Source organism: Rhinoderma darwinii, unplaced genomic scaffold (assembly GCF_050947455.1).
Source record: "Rhinoderma darwinii isolate aRhiDar2 unplaced genomic scaffold, aRhiDar2.hap1 Scaffold_104, whole genome shotgun sequence".
In the NCBI taxonomy this organism is placed as follows: Eukaryota; Metazoa; Chordata; class Amphibia; order Anura; family Rhinodermatidae; genus Rhinoderma; species Rhinoderma darwinii.
Genome location: NW_027461923.1, coordinates 102,310 through 117,312, shown reverse-complemented (window position 1 = coordinate 117,312; position 15,003 = coordinate 102,310). Strand labels below are relative to the sequence as shown.

Sequence of the window (15,003 nt, the reverse complement as noted above, 5' to 3'; positions counted from 1 at the left end):
ATGGTTTTGGAGAGAGGGAGGGAGCTCCCTCTCATCTCACTGACACCCGGCGATAAAATCGCCGAGTGTCTGTGTCTTCTATGGCAGCCGGGGGTCTAATAAAGACCTCCAGGTCTGCCTGCAGCGAATGCCTGCTAGATCATGCCGCAGGCATGACCTAGCAGATGCCTGTCCGTTTTAAACGGACAGGCAGTAATACACTGCAATACAAAAGTATTGCAGTGTATTATAATAGCGATCGGAGGATAGTGAAGTCCCCTAGTGGGACTAGTAAAAAAGTAAAAAAAGTTTAATAAAGTTAATTTAAAAAAAAAGTGAAAAAAAATAAATGAAAAACCCAGCTTTTCCCCTTACAAAATGCTTTACTATTAAAAAAAACTACAATAAAGCAAAAAAGTTACACATATTTGGTATCGCCGCGTCCGTAACGACCCCGACTATAAAGCTGTTACATTATTTAACCCGCACTGTGAACGCCGTAAAAAATAAAATAAAAAACAATGGAAAAATTGCTGTTTTCTGTTAATCCTGACTTAAAAAAAATGTGATAGAAAGTGATCAAAAAGTCGCATCTACTCTAAAATGGTACCAATAAAAACTGCAAGTCGTCCCGCAAAAAACAAGACCTTATACAGCTATGCCGACGCAAAAATAAAAAAGTTACAGCTCTTCGAATGTGACAATGGAAAAATCTAAAAAATGGCTTGGACATTAGGGCCCAGAATGCCAGCAGGGGGAAGGGGTTAATTACAAGACTCTGTTATATGTTATAAAGTGAGAAGAGAAAATTCCTTTAATCGAACGTCCAATAGCCCAGCATAGACGAGCAATGACGAGACTCCCCTATATAAAAATCAAGGTAATGGTGTTTGACACATACAGCGCTGGTAGTAGCAGGTCTCGGCAGACACCAGTCACATGATCAGCGGAATGTTGGTTTCATTGCTTAATTATGCGGTATTTAAAATGTTGCGGACTCCGCAGGACTTCCCTGGATTGCTGCCACTGCCCTTCATTCCCAGATACCACACTGCTGTCCCGGTAGAAACAACTGATGAAGAATCGATCCTGTTGCGCGGACCAGTTCCTAATCCGTCAGTGGTAATCGCTAATTGTCATGTGAAGACAGAGCAGCTCAGACTTGTGAATAATGCAAGTGTATGGGCGCTGCTGCGGGCACAGTTATGGGGGAACTGAAGCTTGACCTGTTATGGAGGCATAAAGCTGGCCATACATATGCAATAGAGTGTTTGTTTGTCCAACAGCTATTTCACCTGATCCCTCTATAAAATGTTTTTTGTGCCGGTTTATTTAAATGGGGAGAGGGGTAAGAAACCGCGGCAAGATCTCTCTAAGGGCATGCCCCCACGTGGCGGATTTCCTCCGCAACTGTCCGCATCAATGCCGCACCTAATCCGGGTTGCGGATTACGGCTGCGGATCTGCCCAAAATGTGCAGTAAATTGATGCGGACTAGCTGCTGCGGACTGCGGAAAAAGTGCTTCCCTTCTCTCTATCAGTGCAGGATAGAGAGAAGGGACAGCACTTTCCCTAGTGAAAGTAAACGAATTTCATACTTACCGGCCGTTGTCTTGGTGACGCGTCCCTCTTTCGGCATCCAGCCCTACCTCCATGGATGACGCGGCAGTCCATGTGACCGCTGCAGCCTGTGATTGGCTGCAGCCGTCACTTAGACTGAAACGTCATCCTGGGAAGCCGGTCTGGAGACAGAAGCAGGGAGTTCTCGGTAAGTATGAACTTCTATTTTTTTACAGGTTGCTGTATATTGGGATCGGTAGTCACTGTCCCGGGTGCAGAAACAGTTACTGCCGATCGCTTAACTCTTTCAGCACCCTGGACAGTGACTATTTACTGACGTCTCCTAGCAACGCTCCCGTAATTCCGGGAGCCCCATTGACTTCCTCAGTCTGGCTGTAGACCTAGAAATACATAGGTCCAGCCAGAATGAAGAAATGTCATGTTAAAAAAGCAAGACGCATCCGCAGCACACATAACATGTGCATGACAGCTGCGGACTTCATTGCGGAATTTAGAATCTCCATTGAAGTCAATGGAGAAATTCCGCCATGAGTCCGCAACCAGTCCGCCACTGCTCCGCAACAGACAGAGCATGCTGCGGACACCAAATTCCGCTCCGCAGCCTATGCTCCGCAGCAGAATTTTACGCATCGTCTAAACGAACACTTCTAAATTTAAGTGGAAGTCAATGGAGAAACGGCTCCGCTGCGGATTAACGCTGCGGAGTGTCCGCAGCGGAATTCAAGTGAAATTCCGCCACGTGTGAACCCAGCCTAACAGCGGCTTATCCCCCAGGAGAACAGAGGATCGGCATGTTTAGTCTCCATACTACAGAGATCATTGGGCAATTACATTTATAATGAAAAGTTAAAAACAATCTATTATACTTTATGTTTTAACCACCTACCATTTAAGATCTCTGCTTGCTTAAAGTAATTGGAAATATTGCTTATAATCAGAGGCTGAATCTGTCTTGATCACGCCCTGCACACACATTCATGGATCATTAATAGAGGGGGCACGGATAGGCTGAGGGGATATATTCACACATGGCATATTTGTTGTAGAAATTTCTGACAATGTCCCGTTCATCTGAATGGGGCTTGCAAAAAATCTGCCGTGTGTGAATAAACCATTAACGGGCTATGTATCTTTGTTTGCCATTCAGTGACAGCAATCACAGATCTTAAAAATGGTAAGACATTGAGGCACTGAACACATTGTTAGGTTACATAACTTTTAATTATACAGTGAATGAGATTTTTATAGAAAACTGGAAACCCTATTTAGAAAGGGGTTGCTTTGGAGAACGCCAAGGGACCAAAGTGAATAAGCGGATTACGGGGCGTCCAGTGGCAGCCCCCCCCCCCCAGATATAAGCTGTAATCCGAGAGGGAAACTGGAGGAAAGTGTTCAATTTCCCTGCAGCACCACCACAGGAGAAATGAAGCATTACACAGTTCCCAATTAAATAAATGGTCTGTCCGTGAAATGCGTTGTTGTGCTGGGTCCTCCAGTGAGGGACGCTCTTTGAAGCCGCTTAACGCTCTGGCTAATAGACGAGGATCCTGAATGAGGGACTACACCAATAACTCAGAATTCCCTAATAAAGTAATTAAAAATATATATATATATTTTTTTTAAAAACAGACATCCCCTTCAATGTGTTTAAATATTATTTTTAATATTATTGTCAACTGGACCAATAGTTCAATATGAAGCACTACAGACCTGTCTTGTGATCGTCTAGGATTTCGTAAGGCCAAATAAAGGTTGGTGGCTCGACAGTGCAGGAGGTGGCGGGAACAGGCCAAGAGAGAGTCTCCCTGTAATAAAGAGACATGTCAGACAATCTGGATTACCAGTCAGAAGAAGCAACGCACAAGACAGACCGACCTGCTCACGTGGATGACAGAAGACTTGTGCTTCAGCCAAACGCTCCATAACGTAACCAAAGTCTGCCTGTCTCCAAAATACTTCTTGAGCGCCTTCCAAGTTCTTTGCCCCAGGGGAACAAGATCACATTAATCATGGAATAACGGCTGGAGTCATTACTTGTTATACATATTTCTTACATGCCAAGATATCTGCACCAACATCTCTACTGAGCATCTTCTAGCGACCCTATAAACGCTGTACTAATGGCTGCAATAATGCCCACAAGATGCCCAGAGGGCTGGAGAATAACTTGCCATATAGACCTTTCACTGTCTCAGTCTCTCCTGAATGATTACAGAAGTTGCCACCAGGGGGAGCTGGATGCAGTTGTAATCATACAGTTCCCAATGACTTCAATAGGAGCTTTATAAATTTGTACACCGTGTGCTCCCTCTAGTGGCAGCTGAAAGCAGCCAGAATGTTATCATTTAAAGGGAACCTGTCATCTACATTATGCTGCTCACTTAGGGCATCATAATGTATTGACAGACACACTGATTTCTGCTGTCTGTCACTTATTTGCTAAAGTGAAGCTGTTTTGAAGAACTTCACCACCGCTATAGAAAAGACACCATTATTTACGAGCTGCTGCTACCTCCGCCCACTCGCCGCTGATGGAAAGATTTCTACCTAGAAGGCCCTGTTCACACAGAGTTTTTTTTGCAGGTGGAAAAATCTGCATCAAAATTCCTTCTGAAAATTTGAGGCAGATTTTGACGTGCCAGCATAACACTCAATGGGAGGTCAGAGATGGAAACGCCTAAAGAAAGGGCATGACGGTTCTTTTTCCCGAGAGCGCTTTTTTCTGCTCTCCAATTAAAATCAATGGGAGGCGTTTTCCGAAGCGGTTTCTGCGTCAAAAACCGCGGCAAAAAACTCCATGTGAACTTGGTCTTACTGTGCATGGGTAAAATGTAACACAAAATGGTAGTGACACAGTTACGTCACCACCGTAGATGACCCAGAATGTAGCCATTACTGCCCAAGACCACCACAGATTATACGGCTATATTCTGCAGACCCTATTGTGTATGAGTGGCACTCTGCATGGTACTACATTGTACAGGTGGCACTAATCTGGCATTGATGGCGCTTCCATCATGGGCACTCTAGCTCTTACTGATTTATTTGTGTGCTGTATAGCAAGATTATATATTTCTAAAGTGCGTCTTTCGCCAAAATGCAGTTTTCCTATGGCTTTGGGGCAATCATTATAGAGTCATATGATAAATATATCCTGCACCATGTGACTGGGATTTTCTTGTGTCTATCAAAAGTGTCTGTGCGCTCCGCGTAACATGTAAAAATCCCCCCTCCTTTACAAAATCATGTGTACACCCCCGATACAGATATTTAGGCTGACTGTATCCATGTAGAACTGGGGTAGTATCGCCCTTTAAGATTCCAGTATCCAGACCTTTAGTTGAAAATGAAGAGATTCTAGAGATCATTTTTATTACATGTTACTAATGAAACAAAAGTTATAAAATAGTGTCTCGGGCCCCATGTACATGACCGTGCCCGTAATCACGGTCTGAAATTTGCAGGCCGTGGTCCATTATAAAGTATGGGAGCACGGTACGTAAAATAAAAAATAGGACATGTCCTATGTTTTATGGAAGGTTTCTACGGCACGGACATTGTCCCGTAAATATATGGGAAGGTGTCCGTCGGCCATAGAAATGAATGGGTCCGTAATTACGGATGAAATGTACGGTCGTGTGCATGGAGCCTTAGGATGTAAAACAAGCACATACCAACCAGCGTCGACCTGGTCACAGACCGGATAACTGAACCTGCGCTCCTTCCTGCACAACTTCCCATAACCCCAGCAGGAATCTAGTTGTGTCAGGAATTCCTAAAAGGTACAAAACCCTTCATGAGCTGAGAGAGAAAAATCACAGACTGATTTGTAAGGATCCGGGTCTCTCCTTGTCTACAAGCACACATTACCTGTAAGAAGCCTTTTTACATGTTCTCCACTATGTACAGATGTAGCCACGTTTATCTTGACTGATAACTTGCTGCAGTGTGAGCTCACACAACAAAAGCCATTGAAAAGGTAAAGTAAGGGTATGTGCACACGACCTCTTTTCAGACGTAATGGAGGCGTTTTACGAATTACGCCTGAAAAGACGGCTCCAATACGTCGGCAAACATCTGCCCATTGCTTGCAATGGGTCTTATGATGTTCTGTGCAGACGAGCTGTCATCTTACGGCGCGTAAAATGACGGCTCGTCAAAAGAAGTGCAGGACACTTCTTGGGACGTTTTTGGAGCCGTTTTCTCATAGTCTCTATTGAAAAAAGCTCCAAAAACGGCCGTAGAAAATGCAGCGAAAAACGCGAGTTGCTCAAAAAACATTTGAAAATCAGGGGCTGTTTTCCCTTGAAAACAGCTCCGTATTTTCAGACGTATTTTGTTAATCGTGTGAACATACCCTTAAACTGTCTTGCCACTGTGTATTTAACACGTTAAAAGTCAAGATAAAGACGGCTACATCTGTATACAGACCACATAAAGCACAAATGGCGTCATGTATGGGACAGTGAACTCCCCCGACTGCTCCATAACCTTGGATGCTGAAACAGCCACAGGTGCATGTTTACTGCTATAGGGAAAAGAGATAAGCGGCAACTAAACAACCGTTTACTATACTGTTTATCTCCAAGGAACAAAGGATTGAAAGATACCAAATCCCTGTTTCTCAACAGAACAGTTAGGCCTGTTCACATCAGCGTTGCTTTCTGTTGAGGGGTTCCGTTCCGGGCCATGTTGCCATTTTTAACAGCCGATTTTGTATCCGTTTTATTCCCTGTCAGTTTTAAAATCGGATGAATTTCATTTGTAATTTTTTTGCCACACACTTCCCTCTGTAGGTAATGCCACACAGACACCCTTGTAGCTAGTGCCACACAGCCCCCTGTAGGTAATGCCACACAGCCCTCCTGTAAGCAATGCCACACAGCCCCCCTGTCGGCAGTGCCACACAACCCCCCTGTCGGCAGTGCCACACAAACCCCCTGTCGGCAGTGCCACACAAACCCCCTGTCGGCAGTGCCACACAGACCCCCTGTCGGCAGTGCCACACAGCCCCCCTGTCGGTAATGCCACACAGCCCCCCTGTCGGTAATGCCACACAGCCCCCCTGTCGGTAATGCCAAACAGCCCCCTTGTACATATAGTCACCCCCCATAGATGGCACCCCCCCTACTTTCATGTAGGGGACGGCTCCAGGAGATGTCCCTCACTTCACTGTCCACATATGGACAGTGAAGTGAGGGACTTCCCCTGGATCGGAATCCCCGGCCACAGCGGTGGGGATTCCGCTTCAGAAGTCCCTGACGTCAGGTGTCCATATATGGACAGTGAAGGCAGGGAGTTCTCCTGGAGCGGAATCCCCGACCACATTGCAGGGGATTCCGCTTCAGAAGTCTGTGGCGTCACTATGTCCATATATGGACACAGTGAAATCACGGACTGCTCCTGGAGCAGAATCCCCGGCCACAACGTTGCCGAAGCTGTGGCCGGGGATTGGGGATTCTGCTCCTACAGGAAGCAAAAAAAAAACCTCACATGCAGAAGGAGGAGAGAGCGAGCAACGGAAGACACGGCCGTCACTTGTAGCACATTCAAATGATGGCCGTGTATAACCCGGCTACACAGACTTCTATGGGAGCCGTGTGAACGGCCGAAAATAGGGCATGTCCCATTTTTTGACGGCCGGCAAAAAATCGGTCGTGTGAATAGACCCATTAGGGGTCTATTGCTCCTACTGCGGCCATGTAACGGCCGGAAAACCCTGTCGTGTGAATAAGGTCTTAGGCTTAGGTATGGTAGGACTTACTCTAAAAGGACAGTGGGGGTCCTGACTGCAGGATCTGGCCATATCCTGGTTATTGTGCAAGAAGTAGGGTAAGTGCCCGGCTGGTAGATTGATCTTCTGATAAAACAGGGAAGAGACATTCTGGTCTGCAGAGACAATCAGGCTTTGAGCAGCAAGGTTTACTATGTGTAGTAATAGTCCAGAGATTGTATAGACCATGACAGCGCTCAGCTTCTGGAAATAAAACAACGCAAAACATTAAGAAAAAATGAAGAATACACAAATGGAAAATAAAGGTTCCCTGATGATAGTCTGATGACATGATACCCTCAGCGACCTGCTCAAATCTTGTGGGAAACAGTCAGGAAGTGTTCAATTTCCCTGCAGCACCACCACTGGAGAAATGAGTCATTACACAGTTTCCATTGAAGTCAATGAGCTGTCTGTGTAATGCAGGAACGTGCCGTGTCCTCCAGACCTAGAAACGCTCTCTGCAGTCGCTCAACTCTGGCTAATAGATGCGGGTCCTGAGAGGAGGTTAATCTTCTATTAACTTAGAACTCCTTGATACAGTATTTATAAAATTGTCTCATCACAGTCAATCCCCTGTATTATGAGAGCCACGGCGGTAATCCAGTGATCGCCATGGGTCCGTCTCCAGGGACCCCAGTCACATTCAGCTAGTTTACGATCGGCTACTCATTTTTCCTGCAGCAGCCACTACAGGGAGAATGTGGTATTACATTCCAGCTATTCTGATAACTATCCTATACATTTGAATTGCCGCCATATATTACTACATTCTCCGTAGGCAAAAGATGCGGCTGTCCCACCACTCCCCCCAGACATAACAGCTGATCGCTGGGGGTTCGAGCAGCTAGACCAATGGCTCCCTCCTTCTGAGGAGGGGTTGGGACACACTTGTCTGGTGGGTTACCTTTATATCTTGAGGCCAATAAAAAACTATAATGCGGAATTTAATAGAAAATTTGCCAAGTCACTTCTGACATTGTTCGGCCATGGTTAAGGGGGGGGGGGGTACCCATTTTCAAATGTTAAGGATATGTTCACACATTGTGTTTTCGGGCATATTTCGGGGTGTAAATATCTTGAAATATGCCTGAAAAACGGTAGCTTAAACCCCTACAAACTGCTTTTCGTTCAGACGGGGCATTTTTTATGCCACCGTTTAAAAAAATGGTATGTAAAAAAAAACGGCGCGTAAAAAGAATGCGGGTATGTTCACACAGCCTATTTTCAGCAGAAAATACGGAGGCTGAACGCCTCAAAACATCTACCCATTGATTTCAATGGGAAAAACAGCGTTTTGTTCCCACAGGACGTTTTTTTACGCACTGTTTGCAAAAACGGCACGTAAAAAAACGCCCTGTAAAAAAGAAGGGGATGTTACTTCTTGAGCAGTTTTTCATTGGGTCAATAGAAAAACCGCTCCAAAAAACGGCCGCAATAAACGCATCAAATAACGCTTGATGCATAAAAAACGACTGAAAATCAGAGGCAGTTTTCCCTTGAAAACAGCTCCGTATATTACAGCCGTTTTTTGTTAAGCGTGTGAACATAGCCTTGAGCTCCGTCATTTTCAGCTGTTTTTGATTCTGCATGTGAACATACCCGGAGGCTACGTTCACACGCTAAACAAAATACGGCTGTAAAATACGGGGCTGTTTTCAAGAGAAAACACCAACTGATTTTCAGCCGTTTTTTAAACCAGAAACGTTTTCAAGCCGTTTTTTGGAGCAGTTTTTCTATTGAGAATGAAAAACGGCTCAAGAAATGACATGCACTTCTTTTTTACGGGGAGTTTTTTTTACGTAGAAACGGAACACCTCTGGGTTTTGCACTAGCGTGGCACATGTTATCTAGAGACACTTGTCAAACATGTCTTATAAACAACACAGAAAACTTCATCATTAACATTATTACACGATGCTGTATCGTCACTTTCCGCACTTGAACCCATCTATATAACACTACTGAGTGATGCACTTTTTAATACTCTGGTAAAAAAAAATCTAGTTCAGAGAGACCTGCAGGATCTGCTGGGATTTGTAGTCCCCATTGCAGGGCGCACAAGTGGAGACAATATTGAGGATTTATCCAAACTGCTGCAACAGAAAAGTGGAGTAATTGTCCTTAGCAACCAATCAGGTTGCTGTTTTCATTTTCCAAAGCCTCTCTGAAAAATAAGAGCTGGAATCCGATTGGTTGCTATGGGCAACTACACTTTTACATTGCATCAGTTATAAATCAACCCCCCCCACAAAAAATAATCCGGTACTCCGCAACCTGAAACTACAACTCTCAGCCTTCGGCTGTCAGAGCACGCTGGGAGTTGTAGTTTCGCCACAGTCTGACAGCCACAAGTTGCAAATGAATAAATACAGCGACACTGTTGACACTATGAGGATGTATCATGGCTGTGATCCCTTCATCCATTATTCTCTTACCCGGGTCCAGCTGTTCAGTGTCCGGCAGCATCACCCCTCAGTCTCCGGCTCGCTGTGTAGCGGGAGGCAGGGCCGGCTCTAGTCTCCGCCGGAAACCCGGGGCGGTGATAGGGAGGAGGGTAGTCACCCATTGGGAGGGTGCGGAGGAGACCCGCCTCGTGTGTAGTGACGGGTGTGTTGCGGTATAGGAGCGAGGACAGGGACGGTGCCCATAAGAGCGGAGAGCAGGGAGTACCCGGCACAGTCGGGGGGGCACGGCACAGATGGCAGAATACCCTCCCTTTACCGTGTGCATCCAGTGTAGTGCTCCCCAGTGGCGTAACTACCGCCGTAGCAGCAGTAGCGGCTGCTACGGGGCCCGCGGCATGAGGGGGCCCCCACCATGGCTGGAGGCTCCGCTAGCAGCCGCTATGGCTGCTACAGCGGGACGCCACTGAACACTACGGCAGAGCGGGGAGGTATCTCCCCGCTCTGCCATTAAGGGGTTCAAATCTGCACTTAACCGTCATTGCTATTTGTGTTGGGACTGGTTTCCCTAAATATTGCACTACTTCTGCTATGGTTATGGGACTGTTACTTACCATTAGATTTTATTATTTACTTCCTATTACTTCTCTGTTTGGGAGGCTACCTCCTACCATTGTTCATATATCTCTGTAACAATTTCTACAGTTTGACTTTATTGTATTGCACTGCGTGCAAACTTTTGCAGTTTTGTGAAAATGTTTTATCTGCTCTGTTTAATTTCTAATAAAAAATTTTGATAACGAAAAAAAAAGATATTGTATTACGGTCTGTAGCCTTTGGTGGGAATATATTAACCTTTCTACAACAGTTTACTAGCGTAGAAAATTCACAAAAGTCAAAATTTTGGGGGGCAAAAAATGGGCGGGGCTTAGCAGAAATGGCGAACAATTTTACTATAATTTACGCCAGTAACTGATGTAAATTATAGCAGAAATCTATATGTATAATGCGGCCCAGATTTATCTCTGAGGGGCGTAACAAGGCAAAGGTCCGTGCCCAGGGCTGCCATCAGGAATTTCTGGGCCCCATACTGCCAATGAGTCTGGGCCCCCGCCCCCCTCGTTATTAGGAGGGGGGGGTGAAATGTAAAGGGCGGAGCAGGGCAGAGACAGGAGGTGGGTGTCGGAGGGCAAAGGGGAGAGACTAAGTGCCAGGGCTGGGAGAACTGAAGGTAGCAGTGGTAGCCAGGGGGGAGACGCAACCTAACAGGCAGTGGCGGATTATCATATGGGCGATTCGGGCGGCCGCCCGGGGCCCGAGGCTCCCAGGGGGCCCATGGCAGCCCGAACCGCACATCATCTTGCAAAGTTACTTATTCAGCGCGCTAGCGCTGCTAACTAACGAAGATGAGGGGAGGAGCAGGGAATTGGCCGGGAAAGGGGTAGGACACGCCTCCCTGACAAGTGCGGGCCGCCGCCATTGAGTAACAGAACAGCGAGGGACGGCTGTTCTGTTACTCCGAATCTGCAAGACGGTCGGTCACCGGCGCTGAGGTCAGTACAGCAGGCTTATCCTCCTTCCCAACTGGTTCCCGACCGCTGGCTGTATTTTTACGGCCAGCGGTCAGGGACGGGTCCTTAAAACCCGAGCCATAGACTTTCTACGGCTCGGGTTTTAACTTGCTGCCCGCGCGATCGGGTCTCCGGCTGTCAGTGACTGCCGGGGACCCTGAGGAAAAGACAGAAGCAGCTTTCGCTGCTTCTGTCTTCTCCGATGTCTTCTTACACAGCGTTCAATGAACGCTGTGTATAGGAATAGAGACAGCAGCAGCGGCGCTGTCTCTATTCCTCCCGGTGATCATGTGACTGTTCACATGATCGCCGGGTGCCGTTAGTGGCAGGCTGCTGCTGGGTCTAACTAGACCCAGCACAGCCCTATTAGTGACAATCGTCACTATGAGAGGGCTGATTTCCCCTGTAACTGGGGCTGCTGTGCAGCCCCAGTTACAGTGGAAAAACATGGTGTAAAAGAAAGAAAAAATATATATAAAGTTCCCCAAAGGTCTTTTTTGACCTTTGAGGAACAGACCACAGTAATAAAAAAATAGGAAAGTAAAGTGCAAAAAAAATGAAATAATAAATACACATAAAATACCCACCCCAATAAAAACCGTCCGTCCCCCCCGCCAATCATTGTTGTAACGCAAGCGCTGACCCAATTACCCTAATATAGACATGTAATATATTAACATTTACGGTAAACAATGACGATTACAAATAAAAGGTCTATTTTAGGGTAAAACTATGTTATTACCCAAAAAAATAGCTGAAACGTAAAAAAGCTTATTTTTTTACTATTATTTTTAAACTTTATGAATAAAAATTCTAAAATAGCAAAAAAGGTGTGTATAAAAACGCTAAAAAAAAAGAAACCTGCATTGTCTACGGAAAAAACGTCGCAAAAATCACGTCGTTTTTATTTCTTTTTTATAAAAATGTGTGTTTGGTGCAACTTTGTAATTACGTTTTATTAAAAAATATTTTCACTTTTTGAGATACAGCTGCTTTGTATCCTGTATCCATCAGGTCAGCAGGACTGACGGGATCAGTGAAACGGGCCCTGCGCTAAATTATAATCTTCGATGTGATAGATTTGAGGTGGATCCTGCGTGTCACTGATCCTGTCAGTCCTGCTGACCTGACGGATACAGGATACAAAGCAGCGGTATCTCAAAAAGTGAAAATATTTTTTAATAAAACGTAATTACAAAGTTGCACCAAACACACATTTTTATAAAAAATAAATAAAAACGACGTGATTTTTGCGACGTTTTTTCCGTAGACAATGCAGGGTTCGTTTTTTATCGTTTTTATACACACCTTTTTTGCTATTTTACAATTTTTATTCATAAAGTTTATCTATATGGGGCTGTGTGTAACGCTCTCTACGGGGAGGATGTGTGATATATAGAGGGGGCTGTGTATGGCGATATCTATGGGGGTGTGTAATATCTACAGGGGCTGTGTGTATGGTGTTTTACAGTGTGTGGTATTATATTCAGGCGCGCAGTGTTTGGTGCTATTATATTTAGGGGTACAGTATGTGGCACCATGATAACTTTATTTTCGTTTATAGGTGTGGAAATGTTGGAAAAGTGAGGAGACGTCTGAGTGGCAAATTCTGCAGAAATGAGTCATGGCCAGGAGAAGTCGTCATGAGCGCTGGACCGGATGGTGAAGAAAAGAGGAAAAAAACTACTAGAATCTGAGACGTCGTCACCTGTGAGTCACTAGATTTATAGAGAATCTGTCACCTCTCCTGACATGTTTATTATAGGAATCCTTGTATTTCACAAAAAGTCTTTCTGCAGTCCAGGACTGATAGACAATTCCCCTTGTCAGGAGGTTGTGTCCCTGCACAGTGTGATACTGTCAGTATGTAGGGACACAGCCCTGTGACAAGGGAAATCGTAACACTGTTAATGCTTGCCCAAAAAAGTAGTGTCAAAAATAGTTACGGCGCGGCAGGGCGGCGGTGAGGAAGGGGGGCCCAAGTTTGGTTAACAGCCCAGGGCCCATGGTCTACTTAATCCGCCACTGCTAACAGGGGCTCTGTGGAGTGACAGGGAAGAGGTGTGTGTGTGTGTGTGTGTGTGTGTGTGTGCGTGCGTGCGTGTGTGTAGAATCTGTCAGGGTGTAGGAGGGCAATATAAACAAAAATCATTGCACTGAAGCCCTATACACAGGAGAGTCACTCACCAAAATGTAGTCCCTAAGATCTCCCACCGCCATGGGCATGTCTGGATGATGCTTTTGCATTCTCTTCACATGCTGCACACACGTTATCTGTGTAAAAACCACACAACAAAATTAATTCAGACACCAAACCAGAAAAACTTCAGATCCTAGACCAGACCTGTTAGGTAATTCAGACACCTTTCCACCAGACCCCTACCTGTGGCCAGAGTTTAGCATTTAGACTTTTATCTACAGGGGGGCTGTGTCTGGAGCCATCTACAGGGGGCAGTGTGTGGAACTATCTACAGGGGGGGGGTTGTGTGGCACTATCTACAGGGCGGTGTGTGTGGCACTATCTACTGGGGGGTGTGTGTGGTACTATCTACAGGGGGGGGGGGAGTGGCACTATCTACAGGGGGGTGTGTGTGGCGCTATCTACAGGGGTTGTGGAGCGCTATTTACAGGGGTTGTGTGTGGCGCTATCTACAGGGGGCTGTGTGTGGCGCTATCTACAAGGGAGGTGTGTGTCACTATCTACAGGGGGGTGTGTGGCACTATCTACAGGGGTGTGTGTGGCACTATGTACTGGGGTGTGTGTGGCGCTATGTACAGGCGGGTGTGTGTGGCACTATCTACAGGGGGCTGTGTGTGGTGCTATCTGCAGGGGAGGGTGTGGCGCTATCTACAGGGTGCGTGTGGCGCTACCTACATGGGATTGTGTGGTGCCATCTACAGGGGGCAGTGTGTGGCACTATCTACAGGGGAGTGTGTGTGTGGCGCTATCTACAGGGGGTATGTTTGGCGCTAACTACAGGGGAGTGTGCGGCACTCTCTACAGGGGATTCCAGTCCAGGAGGAGACCCTGACCTCACTGTCCATATATGGACAGTGACCTCAGGGGCTACCTCTAGGAGAGGAATCCCCGGCCAGAGTGTCGGCAACTCTCTGGCCGGGGATTCCGCTCCTGGATGGGTGAATGGCAGAGCAGGAAGCTGATACTTTCCTGCTCTGAATATGGCAGTGGCTGAGACACGTCTGGGACAGTAATTTGCCGGGACTGCATCTGTAGATTCAGGACAGTCCCTGTAAATTCAGGACTGTTGCTAACTTTGCCTCCGGTATAAGCTTTCTCCCCCTGCCCAGGTATACTCTCTCCTTCCTCTACCCCTCCCCATGTATAATTTCTCCCATCCCTTCAGATATCATCACTTTTCACCCAATTATTACCCCCGCCCCCATTGTATAATGCCTCCTCCAGTGGAGGGATGTCACGATACCAGAATTTGGACTTCGGTACCGATGCTTTGTGTAGTATTGCGATTTCGATAACAAAGCGATACTTTGCCAACAGTAATAAAAAAACAAAACAGTTCTTCCATTTCTTATGTGAGGCGCGAGGTGTGATGGTAAATTTAACCTCCATTTGCCTCACTTTAATAGTAATTAACCCCATCATGTTCATCAATTATAATGGATTAATGTGTAAGGTACATGATGGGGTTAATTACTATTAATGTGAAGCACATGGA

The 15,003-nt window shown here is 46.0% G+C and overlaps 1 protein-coding gene across 1 annotated transcript; it reads right to left on the bottom strand.

Annotated features, from left to right (window-relative positions):
* Positions 1 to 2,448: 2,448 nt before the first annotated feature.
* Positions 2,449 to 13,576, bottom strand: LOC142698889 (EGF domain-specific O-linked N-acetylglucosamine transferase-like). The gene is made up of 5 exons (XM_075847918.1): positions 13,496 to 13,576; positions 7,324 to 7,536; positions 3,435 to 3,536; positions 3,270 to 3,364; positions 2,449 to 2,464 (listed from the first exon to the last, which is right to left on the bottom strand). The coding sequence occupies exons 1-5, from the start codon at positions 13,553 to 13,555 to the stop codon at positions 2,449 to 2,451; spliced, it is 486 nt and encodes a 161-aa protein (XP_075704033.1). The 5' UTR covers positions 13,556 to 13,576.
* Between the last annotated feature and the right edge of the window lie 1,427 nt (positions 13,577 to 15,003).